This window comes from Balaenoptera acutorostrata, chromosome 11 (genome assembly GCF_949987535.1).
Source record: "Balaenoptera acutorostrata chromosome 11, mBalAcu1.1, whole genome shotgun sequence".
Lineage (NCBI taxonomy): Eukaryota > Metazoa > Chordata > Mammalia > Artiodactyla > Balaenopteridae > Balaenoptera > Balaenoptera acutorostrata.
Window position 1 is genome coordinate 21,199,486 of NC_080074.1, and position 19,331 is coordinate 21,218,816.

Here is a 19,331-nt window from a genome sequence, read left to right on the forward strand (position 1 = left end):
CTGTGCCACCAGGGAAGCCCAATATATTTGTTTTTATTCTGTAATTAAGATCTTCCCTGACACCCAATTCTGCATAATGTTTTAACTGAGCACTGGAACAGCCTTCTCAGTGGCTACCTGCTACCTATTGGTCCCCACACTGTTGCCACAGTTGCTTCCCAAACACAACTGATGATGTCACTCCCCAGTTTACAACTTCAGCTGGCTTTCTGCTGCCTACAGGGTGAAGCCATGGTTCTCTGCTGTGGTACAGATGTAGTGTGATAAGCAGAACTCAGGCTTCAACATGTACTCTGTTATGGTTGAACTGTGTCCCCCCTGCAAAAAAATATGTTGGAGTCCTAAGCTCCAACCTCAGAATGTCACCTTATTTGGAAATAATATAAATGCAGATTAACTAGTTGAGTTCATACTGGAGTAAGGTGGGCCCTTAATCTAATATGATTAGTGTCTTATATAAGAAGACCGCCATGTGAAGACAACAGAGACACAGGGAGAATGCAGGTGAAGATGGGGGCAGAGATTGGAGCCATGTTCTCTCCAAGCCAAGGAATGCCAAGGTCCGCTGGCCAGCACAAGAATCTAAGAGAGACGCATGGAACAGATGCCCGCACAGAGCCTCCCAAAGGAACCAACACTGTTGACACCTTGATTTCGGACATCTAGTCTCCAGAACTGTGAAAGGATAACTTTCTGGGGTTTTAAGCCACCCAGTTTGTGGTATATGGTTACAGCACCCCCTAGGAAACTAAGACACATTCTATGTCCCTAGCACATGTAATGTCTAAGCATTCCTTTTCAGAGTTTTGCTCACACTGTTCTCAGCTCAGAATGTTATTCATACCTCCCCCAACTCCACTTATTTGCCTGGTAAATTTAAGACTTGGTTCCAATATCTATTCTTGGGTGAAACCTCTTCTGCTTTTCTTTTTTGCCTCAGGAAGTTGGCTGCATGGACCCTCACTGTCTCTTTATAAATTGGACTTAAGGGCTTCCCTGGTGGCGCAGTGGTTGAGAAACTGCCTGCCGATGCAGGGGACACGGGTTCGAGCCCTGGTCTGGGAAGATCCCACGTGCCGCGGAGCAACTAGGCCCGTGAGCCACAACTACTGAGCCTGTGCGTCTGGAGCCTGTGCTCCGCAACAAGAGAGGCCACGACGGTGAGAGGCCCGCGCACCACGATGAAGAGTGGCCCCCGCTCGCCGCAACTAGAGAAAGCCCTCGCACAGAAACGAAGACCCAACACAGCCATAAATAAATAAATAAATAAATAAATAAATAAATAAATTTATTAAAAAAAAAATTGGACTCAACACCTAGTATTATAATTACCAACTTCTGAAAGCAGAGATCACACCTTACTCATTTCTTAGGTATACCCAGTGCCAAGGGACAGTGAATATGCACTGTCTGCTGAGTAATGAAATCTCATAACATCCTATAGGAGGTGCAGGCCACAGTGGACATACTTCAGAATGACTCTGGAGTTTGGCTGACGAAATCTGGTTTGAAGTCCAGACTCCACCGCTTACCAGCTGCTGGGTAATCTTAGGTAAACTGCATAACCTCTCTGAGCCTGAATATCCTCATCTATAAGATGGAGATAGGAATTTCTTCCTGGTGGGTCATGAGAAATTGATGAGGTGTCACATGTGACTGCACCTACACACCTAGTAGGCATTTAGTAAATGTATACGTTTCCATTTTCTGAATACACAATCACCATTTTTCATTGGATATATAGATAAGATTATAAAAATAAAATTAGTGTAAATATCTAAAAACAAAAGGCAAATTATTATAAAATTTATTTTCAAAAAATGAAACATACTTCATTTTAAATTACTGATGGGACCATATGCAGAATCTTTGAATTTGCATTTACACAACCGCAATCTTGTGATTTTGATTGGAAAGCTCTGAGGACCTCGATTTGTTTGTTTACTGGGGATAATTTAATTTTTGGCAACATTTGAAAGAGGAAAAAAAAAGGGAAGAAGAATAAAAAAGAAAAAAAAGAAACAGAAACAAAGAACAGAGTGAGATAATATGCTTCCTGGCAAGTCTCTGCCAGTATCAAACTCCCTAATGACTCATTTTTTTTCCCCTAGAGAGAGAGCTAATTTAGACCATAATTGTTCTGTCCCTTGAATCTTTCTGAACCAAAATGATCACTGACGAAAGAGCCACTCTGATTCAAGCCCAGAGCCCTAGGCTCCCAGAATAGTCCCTAGGAGGCCCTGCCATCACACGAGTGTGAACAAGAACAAAGGTGGTGGAGTTCTGTCAAGATTTCTAACCCCACACAAAGGCCCTTCCAGCAACTACAGACTGTTTCCAAATGGAGCCTTACTGTTTCTCTGGTGAACATACAAAGCAAAAGGCAACAAAACAGACACACCAACCCCATCCCTTCTGAGAGCTTGTAAACCCCTTACATTTGTTCTCATCATCTCCATATCTAGCAATTTCCCGAAAATAAAGTGCATTTGTTTTCCTAAATGTTGTAACTTGTCAACTGTAAAGGATGATCCTGAGACCATTAAACCGAGCTCCGTTAGAACTGATACGCTTTTATAGAACACCACCATCACAAAGCAGCGTTTATACTGGGCTCCGGACGAGTGTAACAGTCCTTTATTTTAAAGTTCAGATCCGTGAAACAGAAGCAAACAGGATTACAGACAGCACATGGTCCTAGCAGTGGAGTGGAGGAGCTAAAAGCTTGTCTAATTTAACTCTTGGCTTTACCACTTTTTTCTAGCTACTGCCTCAATTTTCTCATCTATCACATGGGAATATTAACAGCCCCTTCCTCAAAGGTTGCTATACAAATTAACTGAGATGATACTGAACAATGCTTAATATAGTAAGCCCTCAATAAGTGTATGCTATTATTCTAACTATTACTGTTATTGGCTATTCTAGATTTCTGCAAAAGGCAAAGCCCTATCTACAAACAAACACCTGGGGTAAATGATTCTTTTTCTCAAACTGGGAACAATACAAGATTTAAGTAATAAGTTGTCTACGAAGACAAAGCGATTCAGAAAATGAATTATTCCAGGCTTGCGTTGCCTGGAATGGCCCTAAAATGTTCCCTTTGCTCAAAGGTTATTACAAAACATCTATCAGATTCTTACTGAGTACCCTCCATGGCACAAGGACTGTCAGATCTCCAGCTCACCTACTTGCAGCCTCCATGCTCCAGGCAGGCATTACCAGTCCACTGAGGTTGTCAGAGATAAAATAAAAAGTCTGTCTGTTATCCCCAGTATAAGACATTCCAACTTGCAAGAAAGGGATGCCATCCCCTTTACAATGGTGGTACTGGGTGAGGGGTGGAGGTGACAACCTCTACCTTATAGACTATTATCATTCTACCAGAATTTTACTTCTGGGTAACTGTGGGAGAAGAAAATATTATTTCAGTCAAAGTATATGTAAAATTGGTGGAACACTGAAATGGATAAGGGAGTTTTGTGTGTTAATTCTTCCGAATACCACTCTCTCGACAGAAATATTAACCTATTACACAGTAGACCAGTAGCCCAAAACATAGCTTCCCAATGTGTGTGCCAGGAATGGATTATAGGTCTGCCAGAGGTGATAATCCCATCAGTTTTGGGGGAGGCTAAGATTCTTAGGGCAGTATTATCCCTGGCCATGAGCAGGTTCCTTCATGGACAACAGCATTCTGTGCAAATATTATCATTTTCTATGTGTGTCATGACTTGAAAAAGTTTGGGAACCACTGGTTTAGGAAATGAATACATTTTCCAGAGTCTCCTCATTTGTGATCATGGCAAAGCTCAAGTACTGGAGGTCTTATTATATTTCGTGATCATGGCTACCAATACTAATATGTTCTAGAAAAGCCAGATACACATTCTTGACCCGAGAGGTCACTCCTGTAACCAAAACTCTATTATGGTTAGCTTCCTTGGTTTGCAAGAGATGCAGTAAGGGGTAGCACAAATAGTGAGGGCTTTCGTAAGGCCCACCAAGGGAGGCAGGAATCCCATGGGAATTAAAAGACTGGACCTATTCAGACAGGATATGGAAGCCAGCAGCTTGAGAGACTACAGCCACAAGAGACCCTGGGTCTTCACCCTGATACTCCACTAATAACATGACTTGGCCACATTCTTTCTTTGCTTCTCTTTGGGGGATTGTCTTGCATTTTCTCCCAGATGGCTACTAGTTGGCTTCTGTACCCTCTATTCTCATTTTTTCCACTAGTTCTTTGCTTCTGCTTATTTCTAGGTTCAATTTCTCATAAACTCAACCTGCTCATAATTCCTCCTGGTCCCCAATTCTACCTGCTGGTCAATCTCAATCTCTCTCTCTCCCTTCCTCCCTCCTGTTTCTTCCCTCTCTGCATCTTTCAGTGCCTATTTCTACTGCTAACTCTCTTGTGTCGCTCCACATTTGCCAATCCACATTCTTAAGAATAAGACTCTGGGTGGCATTGCCAGTTCCTGTTTGGGCAGAACCTTCTCTCAGGCCACTCACCAACCTATGGTTTGACTATTCTTGGGACAAATGCCCACTGGGTGAAAGGGGCTGGAGTTATAGGGTTCAAAAATGTTCCTTCAACAGAGCTGCGGTGGGTGGGACAATTTGCTTTTGAAGAGCTCGAGGTAAAGAAGACATAACATATCTAGAACAAACCTCCCAAAGAAAACAAGGTTTTATATTTCTACATGCCAAAGAGACCAGTTAAACATATTGATTGTCTTATAAAGAAACTCTTTCGGTAATTTTCTTCTCTTTCCCTTCTTTTTTCCCCAATCCATCCATTTATCCATCCACCCATCTAATGAATATTAATCTCTCTGTCTTCAAAACAAATGCATAAGGTTTTCCATGACCATAATAGTCCTTGAGGACTATGAACATATTAGGGGAGAAAAATTGTGTATGCAAATCATTATTAGTGCCCAAAGAATGGCATAAACCAAATGCTATGGAAATTCAAAGGAGGAAGACATCTTCTGGCTGGAGAAGATGCCACTTCAGCTAGGCCCTGAAAGATGGCAAAGATTCTGATATTCATTCCATACATAAGGAACAACGTGAACCTAAGCCTTGAGTTAGTAGAGTTCTATAACCTCAAAATTCAGATTTTGGCTTTTTAAGTTCTAGAAAAAATGCATAATCATTATCAAAAAATTCAAACCAAACAGAAAATATATAGTGTAAAAGGCCTGACTCTCATCACTGGCCACCTACCTTTCCATGAAAGGTAACCTCCTCTCCAAAGGTAACCGCCATTCATCGTTTATTATGTATTTGTCCAGACTCTTTTCTATACTATTAAATTAGAGCTCTATAATTATTTGACTAGGAAGATATTATTAAACCCATTTTACCAAAAAGTGGGTTAAGTAACTTCTTTGGGCTAAGGAATTCTTTAAGTGAATGTTCCATCATACCTTGTTATTATAGGGCTATTGGCTTGAAGTGATTTAGAAGGACTCAATTCAGTATTGTGAGTAGATCTCGTTTATGAGGAGTCATTTTGACCAGAACTGGAAGAAACCTAGAGGTGGGTACTCACATATCAGTCAGATGAAAAGATTCCACTCACAACAGAAAGTGCTATATATACTAAGATGGGTACTCAGGTCTCAGCAGACCTCTTGGTATACCATAAGCTTTATTTTTGTCTCCAACAGAAGGTGAATTTTACTCCAATAATGGAATGCTGATGAAACTGTTGAAGGCTTAAGAGAAATAAGACATGTTCTCCTCTATAATATAACTTTTAAAATAAACCAAATGAATTATTTATCGACTTGTGTATAATACAACAGCCAACTGAATTTACTCAAGCTTCTTCCTCTCATATCCAAAATCAGACTTTAAAGGAACGTATCACAGAGCAGATGATGGGAACAAGTTATACGAATGTAGAACACTTACCCCAGACTGCCATGAAAACAGCAAAGAAGACAGTGGCTCCATTGTCAAAAAGGTGGGTAACCTGGGAACATTACGAGTCATAGTTAAACTAGTTTCCTATATACAACATTGCAATTCACGGGGGTTTTTTTTTTTTCACGTTCTGTAAAAATAGCTCTGACAATGCAATGAATTTGACAGGGATATTCCTTTTGGACCGTAAGGAAGAAGGGATTTTTTTCTGTGAAACAGTTTGGATATGGAAAGGAGAATTTGTTCCATTTATGGGGCTATCACTTAGTTGAGCATTTATCAGCAGCCCCAATGGTGCTATGAAGAATTTCCTTTTGCACATTATAAAAACTAATACACATGCATATCTCATGTGGATAGATTTATATTTAAGACCAGGTAGGGGGCTTCCCTGGTGGCGCAGTGGTTAAGAATCCACCTACCAATGCAGAGGACAGGGGTTCTAGCCCTGGTCCGGGAATATCCCACATGCCGCGGAACAGCAAATCCCGTGCGCCACAACTACTGAGCCTGCACTCTAGAACCCATGAGCCACAACTACTGAGCCCACGTGCCACAACTACTGAAGCCCACACGCCTACAGCCCGTGCTCCACAACAAGAGAAGTCACCTCAATGAGAAGCCTGCACACCTCAACAAAGAGTAGCCCCTGCTCGCCGCAACTAGAGAAAGCCCACGCGCAGCAACGAAGACCCAACACAGCCAAAAATAAATATATTTTAAAAATTAAAAAAAAAAAAGGGCTTCCCAGGTGGCGCAGTGGTTGAGAATCCGCCTGCCAATGCAGGGGACACGGGCTCGAGCTCTGGTCTGGGAGGATCCCACATGCCGCGGAGCGACTAGGCCCGTGAGCCACAATTGCTGAGCCTGCGTGTCTGGAGCCTGTGTTCCGCAACAAGAGATGCCGCGACAGTGAGAGGCCCGCGCACCGCGATGAAGAGTGGCCCCCACTTGCCGCAAATGGAGAAAGCCCTGGCACAGAAACGAAGACCCAACACAGCCATAAATATAAAAATAAATAAATAAATTAAAAAAAAAAAAAAAAAAAAAGACCAGGCAGGTATTAATGTTGCTGCTGTAAAGGTTTCTGATTTCCCCAGCACTATTTTTAATGCTTCATTTATTCTCTTTGAAAACATGGCCATTTTGTGTGTGTAACTTTGAGTAAACATTTTCTGGGCTGCCCTCTGGACTATGGCATTATAAAGAAGAGCAACCCATTAACACAAACCACTTCTACCTTTATTAAAGCCTCAGGTAATCACTACATTTACCTCTTACACATAACACAAAGACAGCTAGCAAATACTTTATTGTTAGAATAATATATTCTATTGCAATCATCATAGCAGAAAGCAAAAATATCTATTTTTGCTGTAACACTGCCAAGCTCATTTCCACCTCCAGGATAAATCACACCAACGTCAAGCCAAATTGAAATGATGACTGATACGTTCGTAAAGCATAACCTTTTTTTTTTTTTGGTGCTTTATAGCTGTCTATAAAGTATACTTTACTGTCCCTTGGAGAACGTGCCAAGTATAAACAGGTCTTTTCCTATTACATCAGATTGTGAAGTATTTCAAAATTTTTCAAAAGTTTATGACTTTTCTTTCTTTAAACACAGGAGAGATGGGGCGCATTCAAACACCTAGTGTGAGACAAAAGTCTAAAGCCAACTTATTTCGATGCCAGAAGGAGTGTTACACTATGTATATCAGGTGGTCAGCATCAAATCAAGCCTGAAAGCCTCGGTGGTAAGTGGTTGGTTCGTGCTCCTTCCTAGGGTATTTCCTGGTGGACATGCCCTGCACCATCAGGGAAGATTCTGGAACGGATTGTGGTTGTCATTGTTTTAGGCTGTGGGGATCATTTTTCCTCCTTCTCTGGGTAACATGGCTCAAGTACAACCAATCGGAGTCCTTCCCTGGGACTGGTATGAAAACACTCGGAGAGACACATTTTCCTGCTGCAGTTACCGATTTGGAAATATGTGAATCAGGGTGAATTAATAGGGACTTCTAGTTCCTCCTAAGATGGTAAGCTAGGACAGGCTGATGGCTCTCTCTGCCAAAATCAAACCTGGAGAAGCAGGAGAGTAGATTTCAGGAACTGACAAAACACAAAAACACACAAACCAAGATCCAGAGAAATGCCAGGGGAAACAGAAGGTTACCTTAAACTGGGGTGTGTGTGTGTGTGTGTGTGTGTGTGTGTGTGTGTGTGTGTGTGTGTGTGTGTGTGTGTGTGTGTGTGTGTGTGTGTGTGTGTGTGTGTGTGTGTGTGTGTGTGTGTGTGTGTGTGTGTGTGTGTGTGTGTGTGTGTGTGTGTGTGTGTGTGTGTGAGATGGCGGGGAGTGGTAGTGGTTCCCAAGCAGAGTGAGAGCACAAGTTAGAGAAATACATAAGTTCCACTCTAGTCTCTCCCTCAATGGCATTGGAAAATTAGTTTCCCCTCCCTCAGAAATCAGCTGCAACAGGTCAGATCACAAGTGCTGGTATTCTTGGGGGTAGTATCAGGGATGCTCAAAGAGTCCCGCTTTGTTGGAGAGATGATGAATGTAGGTGCTGCCCGGCCGGCTGGCCTCGGACATTCACTTCTCAGTCCTTTCCCTTTTAAACCCCAGGGCTGGTAGTTACAATTAAGGGAGAGCGCCTCCTTCCAATTCCGCTTTGTTCTAAGCAGGCTTCAAAATGAAACTCTGACCAGAAAAGTCCTCTGACAGAGTGACAGCACCCTGTGGTGCCTGGGACACATTGTCCTCTTCTCTCTGTAAACTCACCAGGACTGACCTGGCCTCTGACCCTCACCCAAAGTGGTCGATACCTCCATGGGACAAGCACCCACAGGCCAAAATAACAGAATATCTGGGGAAGACAGCTGCCTCCAAAACATTCCAAACTAGGGCATATACACCTTCTGAAACAGACATCCTGTAACAGCAGATCAAGAATTTAAAATAAGCGTACAAATATGTTTAGGGAGATACAGGAAGGAAGATGGAGGCCTGGGGCTGTGACACTCAGCAGCCATCTTTCCCGTCATGAGAAGGGAACCTGTCTACAGAATCATCACGTAGACAGGTGGCCAGAGAGTGAGATCTGAGGACCTGGATGACCAGTTCTAGGCATGAGGCCCTCCTGCGCAGACAGTGTGAGCTTGTCTAGTATCTTCTGCAGTGAAATGAGCCAGTAAATCCCTTTCTGCTTAAGCCGGTTTGACTGAGTTTCTGACCCTTGCAAGTACAAGGGCAAGGGTCAGGGATAAAACATTCCTGACGAGCAGAAGAGCTGTTGACTGACTTGGATCTGGGCTCCTATTTGAGCCAATATTTCTAGGCATCCTCAGTCTCATTAAATCAGTCTGGCATTTCTAATGAATTTTTCTAAAGGAGACTCTGTATAACTTCGGTTATTTCATTCTGAGGCTCTTAAGCCTTCCTTTTACTAAGTTTCTAAGCAAGGTCAAATCCAAAATTTAGAATCTAAGCATCTTGAAGCTCAGTACGGCACAGCGACGTGTTCTGCACTCAGATAAACGAAGAGCCAGCTACCTACTGCTGTGTGACCACAGATAAACAACTTTTACCTCTCTGAGTCTCTGAGTAAAATGGGAATAATAACACCTACCTTGAAGTTGCTGTGAGGATTAGAAATAATAAATGTAGGTTGCCTAGCTATTATTATAATTATTATCATTTTAGATCTAGAGAGTTTGGTAGGACAAGCAACCAATGAAGGCCCTATAAAATCTGAGCACTCTAAACTATTCATGATGATTATTTTAAGGAATTATCACAGCTCCCCTAAAAAAAAAAAAAAAAGAATTTCACTCCAGGCAGATCTTTCACATAACAAACAAACACCATCCAAACAAACAAAACTGGGCTCCTGAGATTCCCCCAAAGCAGGATTTTTACACCTGAGTCATTCGTGCTTAACTCATGATCTTTAAACAAAATTATATTACTGACCAACCTCTTTTGATTCTCACCACGTCTCTATTTCCCAAGCTCACTCTGTTGAATTTGTCCTCATCCAGGCAGGTCTATCTGTACGTTCTCCAAAGGAAGAGAGAGTATTTTGTGCTTTCTTGGTCCCTTGTAGCACATACTAAAAGCCCAAATCTTTGTAAAATCGCAGGTGGCTGCTGTTCCTCCCACCAGACTGGCCACCTACAGGGCTAGACACAGCATGGATGGGCAGGTTCCTGGGCTGCCTATCTAATGTTCCCACACTTAAATTGAGCAAAACTCTGCAATGCCAACAGTATAATTAGATGGATCCAAGCTGCAGTGACTGTAGAGGTTACATAAAATCTGCCAACCCCTTTTACACCTGGAATCTGGGGAAGCTGATAGGCAGTGGGTCTTAAAAAGTCTTCATCAGTCTATACTCCAGCCATTGCTTTGCATTAGTGATACTACCCTTCAGTAATGAACTCTAGAAATTTGATGAATGTGTCTAAAATTTTAATAAAGTGAGGTACAACATCAGAAAGGGGTATGTAATAACATATAGACATAATGGTGTTAGGTATTTTTTTTTCAAAGCACTTTCACATATACTATCTTCTTTGGTCCTCATGACATGCCATGGGACAGAGAGGGCAGGTATCACTGCCTGCATTTTAGAGAAGAGAAAGCTCAGGCTCAAAGAGTCTGTATATGTGCAAGGTCAAGGAGGTAAGTAGCTGACCTGAACTTGAATTTAGGTCTTTTGGACAATAATGATGATGAAGAGGAGGAAAATGATGGCAGTTGTCATTTACTGAGACCTTACCATTTGCTAAACACTACGCTCATTATCACATTTCTTATAAAACAGTCATGTGAAATGAATATCATGTTCTCCATTTTACAGATGAGAAAACTGAGGCTCAGAAGAGGTTAAATAACATGTTCCTCCAATAACAAGTGGTAAACAGCACAGTCAAGATTTTAACCTAACTTTCTCTGATTCCATCAACTGTTCTATTTGCTTCCTGTGATAATAATTAGAGCCAATACATTTTAAATACATATACAGTAAAACAAATATCTGAATTAGAATACTGAATGATGAAGGTAAGTCTCTCCTACAAGGTAAACTTGAGAATCAAAGACCAGAAAGGACGGAGAGAATGTGGTCACCACCATCTCTCAGGAAGGTGTATATTAAATTCAATCTGGGACTTCCCTGGTGGCATAGTGGTTAAGAATCTGCCTGCCAATGCAGGGGACACAGGTTCGAGCCCTGGTCCGGGAAGATCCCACATGCCATGGAGCAACTAAGCCCATGCGCCACGATGACTGAACCTGCGCTCTAGAGCCCACGAGCCACAACTACTGAGCCCGCATGCCACAACTCCTGAAGCTCATGTGCCTAGAGCCTGTGGTCCGCAACGAGAAGCCACTGCAGGGAGAAGCCCGCGCACCGCAACGAAGAGTAGCCCCCGCTTGCCGCAACTAGAGAAAGCCCGCGCACAGCAATGAAGACCCAACACAGCCAAAAATAAATAAATAAATTTATATAAACAAACAAACAAATAAATAAATTCAATCTGACTAAAATGCTGCATATTTGAAATTACCTTGGCATAAACGCAGCTGTCTGACAGCCTCATGAACGGACAGTATTTATCGCACACAGGACACATGATGATATCTGTAGCTTGGCAGACTTCTTTACTGGAAAAGAGAACAAAAAAGGACCGCTTTTTGATGACATAACAGCATTTTTTCCCCCTTCAGTTTCACCAGAATAGTCGACCAGTAAATAAGATTCAGTAGATTAAATTTTTGCCCTCAGAAGCTTCTTAGCCTTTTCTTAGTTATTAATATAAACAAGTGCCTGCACAGTTTAATAGTTTGATAAACCTACGTATTTATGAGGCTGTTTCTTGGCTTTTACATATTAATTAGTTAAGCTCAGGAAAATACATGAAGCAAAACATTGATTGTTTATACCTCAGGTTATACAGAAGTCATTCATAACACTGCACAGGTTGGAAGCAATTTCATACTGAATTATGGGAATAATGAGATACCTCACAGTGCCAGTCAATTTCTATGTGCATGATAAATAAGAATAAATTATGGAGGAATAAATAAAAATACTAGGGATTAGTTCTGGGAGAAAACTACATCTCATTAACAATTTCCCCAGAAATTAAAATATTTTTGCAGGTCACTTTTAGTTTTGCAGTCACTTCTAAAAGGCACATTTATTTATTATTTAAGATCACTGTCCGGCCTTGTACGAAGATCTCTATGAATACCTTAAACTATATTCTAGCAAAAGAGCCGAGATAACAATTGTTAACACTGAATCATTCACAAGTTTTCAGCAAGTTGGTGACATGTCTTTCCAGCTTACAGGGTCCTTGTAAGAACACATAATTGATAAAAAAGGATGATTAACCCACTATTTTGCAGTATTTGTTAGAAAGAAAAAGGTGAAAAAGTCAGAAAAAGAGCAACTTTGAGCCAGTGAAGGAAAGTGATTTGTTCTGTGGATATGTAGTGGCTTGTATACCCATAAATGTGAGCTTTGCTTCCTTGGTAGCTGGAGACCACAGCAACAAGGGCAATGGATGGGCAGACCTAGTGAATTGAACGTTTTGAATTTTTCCAGGAGAGATTGGAAAGAAGTTAAAATGAATAGTTAAGTGGGCCGATCGTCTGTGAACACCCCAAAAACACAAATGCCCAACTCCAAATATCAGCAAAGTCAGGCTCACCCAGAGCTCCCCGTACCTGACTTGGCAGTGATCCAGAGTTATGACTCCATACAAAAAGACAAATAATCCAATGAAAGCGGCTGGGAAGAGCATGCCGGTGTACCAGCCCAGCCAGGCAAAATACAGCCCAATCTTCTCTCCGAAGTACCGCCTGTTTAAGACACAGCAGCCTTGCAAATTATACTGAAGTGTTTAAAGTTAGGCATTATAACACTTTGCTCAGTCATTTTACTTTGTTGTGGCTTTGCTGATAACCATGCAGACAAAGTAAGGCAAGAGAATGGAACGTTTGACCAAATTTAAGCTCGGGACTTAAATTTCTTTTCCTATTACTCTAGATCAGAAATAGAATGAACCCTTCCATAACAGAACAGGATTATATGCAAGCTTGTTCTGAAAACACAGAATAAACCCAGCTCATTCAGGAAGTTATACATGATACTGTTACTGACAAGGAACCAGGGGAATTTGAAGAGTTGGTGCCAACACATAATCTCATTTTTGCCATTTCTGAGTGTGTGTTTGTTTGTAATGCATGTATTATAATTACATATATTTTTTTAAAAATAGTAAACAAAATTACTGTGAAAACCTTTAAACACCCCTTTCAATATTTTGTAGTTTTACAAGATGTTTAAAATGCTAGAATCATAAGATGTTACAAAGAAAGAACTCTAATTACTGAGATTCAACATGAATCAATTCTGAGAGCAACTTTCCCTTTTAAGTGATGACTCTTCACAGGCATTGACATCTACCTCTATAAATATTTTCCTGAGACTAAACAGCCTGCCTAGTGCTCTGTGGTCTGTGAAGTTTGGTTTTTATTTCTTAAATATCATTATTGTGTTTTCTATGCCTTTCAACAGCTAAATTTCATAACTCAGAAGTTAATTACTTCTTAGTCCAATGTAAGAATATTCTAATTAGTTTTTATTCTCCTTCTAAACGAATGTTGACCATCTGTTTCCAAATGCTGTCTGCTGCTTTCCTCCTAGAGTACTCAATGGCTCCTAAAAGCATGGATTATTTATTTATCCCATCTTCTATTGTGTCCCAACAGAAACCTTCCGCTTCCAGAAGACTTTTCCAACATATATTCATATACACAAATATTCAGTTATTCATTCAACAAATTAAAAAATACCTACTATGTGCCAAAAACTGTGCTAAGTTCTGAGAACACAATGGTGAGCAAAATAAGCTTGGTCCCTCCTCCTATGAAGCTTGCAGTGTGACAGAGGAGACACACATCAATCAATGAAAGAAATAAGCTTATAATTGCAAAACTGGGAAAAGAGCTACAAAGGAGGGGAACACAGTGCGATAACTGTATATAACAAAGCCATCTGACAACTCCAGCCAGGGAAGACTTCTCTGAGGACGTGACTATTGGGCTGATGCATGAAAGTTAACTGGGTGGGGTTAGGGACGGGCTAGAGTGTTTCCAGCAGAGGGAACAGAACCTACAAAGGCCCTGTGATAGGAGGGACCAGGTGAAATAAGGGCGGTGTGGCTGGAACACTGATAATAAGAAATAGGCTGGTGAGGTGGGCACAGGATAAGCCTTGATGGGCCTTGCAGACCATGCTAAATGCATTGATTTTTGTCCTGAGAAAAATGAAAAGCCATGAGAGGACTGTAGCCAATCTGGAGACATGACCAGTTTCACATTCTGTCTCCAGGGTGGAGAATGGAGTGGAAGGGCCAGAAAGGAAAAAGGGAGACCAAGTAGGGGAAAACAGCCATAGTCCAGGTCACAGGTGAAGGAAGCAGCAGTGGTAGAGGAGATGCTGGGGTGTGGCCAGGTTCCAGAGATATGGAGGAAGCAAAATCTAGATATAGGACAAGAACTATTTAAGAGATGAGATTCCCCAGTTGCTCCACAACTTCATTCCACTCAAACCTTGCTTGTGCTTTTCATGTCCCCTCCCTTTCGCCAACACAAATCCTACTACTCTTCCAGGGCTCAGCTCCGCACCTTCCACAGGGGCACTGGCCCATATCCATCCTTTCCGTTTTTCCTAATTGTTGTAAAACTTTTGGCCTCCATCACACATGTTACCAAATTATGCATGGTCTTGTTTTACAGTTGTCTCAAGTTTGCAGGGCTGGTTTTCCTGAAGGAAACTGTGCATTTCTCAAAGCCAGAGACCATGGCTTCTGTGTGTCTTTGCCAATAGTACTTAGCATTGTACTAGGAACACAGTGGGCAGTTAATTAATACTCACTGAAAAATGATAAAATCTTAATCAAGAAACTGTCACGGATGGGAGATGCTTTGCCTGCAGCAATCTTCTGTAATTTTTAATCAATGTAATCCTGTAACATGGGACTCAGGCTGGGAAGAGAATTGGCTTTGATATTTTTTCCCTACTATTTTATCATATATTGAGACTGGTCAAAGGCAAGTGATCTCATCTCAGAAAATACTGTCCACTCACCCAGATCATCTGGATCATTTGTTACTCACACAGAGAAGGGGACACAATTCATCAATGTCCTTGGGTCAACAGGAGTAAACCCTTGTAACAAGGACTCTGGAAGGAAGAATGACTACCCGGGGAGACGAAATGTAAAGTGAGTTGTCTTATTATTTCATTTTCCTCTGGCATCATTTTTTAAGGGCTCGGGGAAAAGTGAAATAAATCTGGCTAGTCTAGGAAATGAGACATGACTTTCTTTTTAATAAGGAATCCACGAAGTGTGGATTGTTACTACTCAATCTTAATAATCAGTCTCTAAATAAATAATGAGATGTCAGAGTATAATGCCTGCACGGCAGAAAGCTGGGCATATATAGACAGTTAAAGAAAACACATTTTCACTGCACAAATATCATAGGTTAAAAGCAGATATACTCTTTTGACTTGCAGAATTCAAACAATCTTTAAAGGTTATTAGTTTTAAGTGAAAATTAAAGTAAGCCTGAAATTTATTAGAATGACAGAACCCTCTATTTCCTACTTGCATAATAGTAGCTAATATTCCATTTGTCACTAATATATGCAAGCAGTGTTACCTCTCTACAACTGTTATTGATAATTTGTCCCTAATAGTCACATGGGTGATGAGCTTCTTATGGAATCCTGGCTGATCTCACATGCCCCTTTCCAAGGCTTTTTTGGAGAAAACACCATTCTCATCAGAGAGAGGTCAGGTTTACCAAGAACGACCCATGTCCTCTGATAGGCTGCCCTCTTGGGAAGAAGTCAGACTTGAGTGTCAGCTGTGCACCTCAGACCGTTTTTTTTTTCTTCCCCCAATGTTGGCTTGTCCCAGTTGACAGTCTGCCCTAATCAGCCTGTGTAAGCTTTATATTTGCATCTGGTTAAAAACTCACCTTACAAGATCCAAAGGCTGGTATTTATACCACACGCCCCAGGAGGCCCAGCACTCATAGAGCAGGTGGCGGTGGTTTACTGCTCCGTGGGTTCTAATGGAGTTTTTACTTCTGTAACTTCCCTGGATAAAAACACCACTGCTGGTGAGGTAATACCCACAAAAGCCAAAAGGAAAAGCTGATAGTAATATTAGCCTTTATGGCAGGAGTAGCAATAGGGGTGATATAAGAAAAAAACAGATCCATTCTATTGAAGGGAAAGCAGTATGATTAGTTATTCTGGACATAATCTTGATGTTGATGCCCTGTAGTAAAAAGCCCGTGCTTGCCGGAATCAGGCAGGTCTGAACTGAGTTAAAATTCAGTTCTGTTACTTTTTAGCTAGGAGATCTTATACTCTCTGAGCCTTGGATTCCCAGGTCATAGTGGAACCAACAACATCTGCCTCATTAGGTTTCTTCTGTGGTTTGAATGAATAGAGCATCCTGCCCCAGAGGCCATGCCCAAGACTTATGAGTTCTCTTTTCCACTTGTCTCAAGATAGAGTAGTTGGTAAACAGCCATAGCTGTAACCTGGTCAGATGGCCTTGTCTATAAGAAAACCCTAGAATGCAAGAGTGGTAAGTTAGCTGAAAATTACAATAATTCAAATATAATTCAACCTCCTCATGGAACAAATGAGGAGACCATGGGCCAGTGGAGTAGGGCGTTTCTAAGTTCAGTTAGTGGAAATGCTAGTTTCACAAATAGAACAGGTACTTTCTGGAGGTGAACTAATTTTTGACATTTTAACTTGAGAAGTCCTTTTCTCAGTGGAAAGTGAAGAGGCCCGAGAGACAAGGAACTCAGGTTCTAGCTCAGCTCAACCACCAACTCACTCTAACATTTCTCTAAACCTCTATTTAAATTTTTACCATAAAACAAGGCAACAAGAGCTGCCCTTCCTGCCTCCGAAGGTTGTTATGTGGTCCAATAATATAATCAAGTTAAACTGAGAGCAAAAAGTCAAAAGAGCGATTATGTTATTACTGCAGCTGCTATTACTAATTTGGAAGCTCTCTTTTTATAAAATACAGGGCTTTAGCAAGATATGGAAACCACAGAGAAGGCCTGGAGTTACTCTGGGGTTTCACAGCTGCGTCTCCTCAGACTCCCTCACGCCCACCACCCGCTTGACTGCACAGAAACTTCTGTCTACCTACCACTGCTCAGACACTGCCCTTACTGTGGGCAAGGGATGGGCATGGGGAGGATGCAGTCATCATTGAAACCCTTTTTTTGGGGGCAATACCAACTAATAACCACATAATATGCTTTGGGGACATCTGTCTTTAACATTCAGAAACACCTGTGTGTGAACCGTTGTGTCAAAATGTTTGCTTCTGTTACACAAAAAGGATCACTCCAAAAACGTTTCATGGCTGTCTATAATAGGGTCTCAGACCAAAGCCTCTAGTTTCCTTAATGAAAAAGGCTTAAAAATTCTACACCATCCTCTCCATCCTCCTGGTGTTTAAAATCAAGAGAAGAAACACCATAATCCAAATAAGAAGTATATTTTGGAAGGACTTGCCATTGGTGGATAGTTGGAACTGTCCTCCAAGCTTAATTGGCCATTGTTTCTCATAGAAGATTTTTGCGGAAAAATCTCTCTAACAGTAGTTTCACCCTGGCTACTGTGTGAGGTCCTAGAGGATATGGGCTATGAAATTTATCTTTGTGTTCTCTGTGTTGTACTGCGACTGGTACAGAGTAGGGGCTCAGTAGCATGAAAATGATAGTAATCTCTCACCAGTCATGAGAATTACATCCCTGAAAACCCATGTATATAAAGTGAATTCTGGGTTAAATTACCCAAAGTCTAACGGGGGAAACAGAGTTAAGGGTAATCACAATTACATTTCTAAAAGTCCTTAGAGATGACAAAGACCATGTAGTAAATAAGGAGAATATAAAAATTTATACATCTTAAGCAACAATAAGTACAATACTATTAATTTCTATGTATCATCCTTTAGTTCCTAGAGACTTTGCAAAATGGTTTCCTCCCACTCTCTAAGGATTAGCTATAAAATTTTTTGTTGCAGAGACTATATATTTCAGAGACATTTTCCCCCTGGGTCTGGCGCCTCATGCAAATTTTCAATGCCTCTTTAATTTTATGACTTGGGGTCCCTCAGCTACTCCTCTAAGTTCACACTGAGTGACTCTTGATTCAAGTACTCATGCAATTAGAATAAAAAGACAGAGAGAAATAAATCTACGCTGGGGAAGAGATATCACAATGCAAATAGGCCCTCCCCAACTACCCACTGAACAAATTAAATTTATTCTGAACAAATATCATATCAACAAACTCAATTAATCACTATCCCCAGAAGCTGATTTAATAACACGGAATTGACAGAGAAGGAGAAAAGGCAGGACAATACCTCGTGCAGAGGAAATGCAGCTTCATAGGAGCCATTAGTAAGCAAACGATTCAGACCTATAACAATAAAAAAATCCAATGTGAATCAATACTGAGTTTAAATCCTCACAATGTAAGACTAATGTTAAGGGTGGTAGTTTTTGGAGAAAACAATCTACGTTTTCAAAAGTGGTTCACAACTACTTGGGTACAACAGTTTAGAAAGTTTTGCTATCTGCTAGGAAACTGGAATCAAGGACTAGAAAATCAGGTTTTCAAACAGAAACAAAACAATGAAGCACACCTAGCATGGTGCTTGGCATAGAGAAGCGCGTGTGCTGAGAGAAGTGGATGAATTAATCATACCAAAAAGATAATTTTCCACCAGGAGCTCTCCCATTTTCGTCCAGAAGCTTTAATATGGACAAACCTAACTCCTCTGCATTAGACTAGTGGGATGACTTTGGAAAGTCCTCTTGTCCTCAGGCCTCAATTTTCTCATCCATAAAATGGGAGAGGGGTATTGGATATGTGGATTTGCAATGTTTTATTGGTTAGATATAAGCCACAGTTTCCACCCACACTTAAGGGGAAGGGACTCCACATTGGGGAGTCACCCTAGGGTGTGTCCACCACAGGTTTATGAATTTTTTTCAAAGAACCAGATTTTGGTTTCATTGATTTTCTCTATTTTTTTCTGTTTTCCATTTCACTGATTTCTTCTCTGATTTTTATTATTTCCTTTCATCTACCTACTCTAGATTTAATTTCCTTTCCCCCCACTAGTTTCTTAAGGTGGAAGGAGAGGTCATTAATTTGGGACATTTCTTTTCCTGTATAGGCATATAGTGCTATAAATTTCTCCCTAAGTACTGCACACTTTTTGATATACTGTGTTTTCATTGAATACAGCAACTT

The 19,331-nt window shown here is 41.0% G+C and overlaps 1 protein-coding gene across 12 annotated transcripts in view; it reads right to left on the reverse strand.

Moving 5' to 3' along the window:
• The window catches only part of ANO4 (anoctamin 4), a 450,211-nt gene that overhangs the window by 84,428 nt on the left and 346,452 nt on the right, over positions 1 to 19,331 (reverse strand). For 11 of the 12 annotated variants that reach the window (XM_057556948.1, XM_057556947.1, XM_057556944.1 and 8 more), the window contains 5 exons: positions 18,436 to 18,491; positions 16,004 to 16,125; positions 12,677 to 12,811; positions 11,512 to 11,608; positions 5,929 to 5,989 (listed from right to left, as the gene is read on the reverse strand). In XM_057556948.1, the coding sequence (XP_057412931.1) occupies positions 5,929 to 5,989; positions 11,512 to 11,608; positions 12,677 to 12,811; positions 16,004 to 16,125; positions 18,436 to 18,491 (471 nt within the window). The remainder of the gene's footprint in view (positions 1 to 5,928; positions 5,990 to 11,511; positions 11,609 to 12,676; positions 12,812 to 16,003; positions 16,126 to 18,435; positions 18,492 to 19,331) is intronic. The other variant, XM_057556949.1, reaches the window with a different exon arrangement.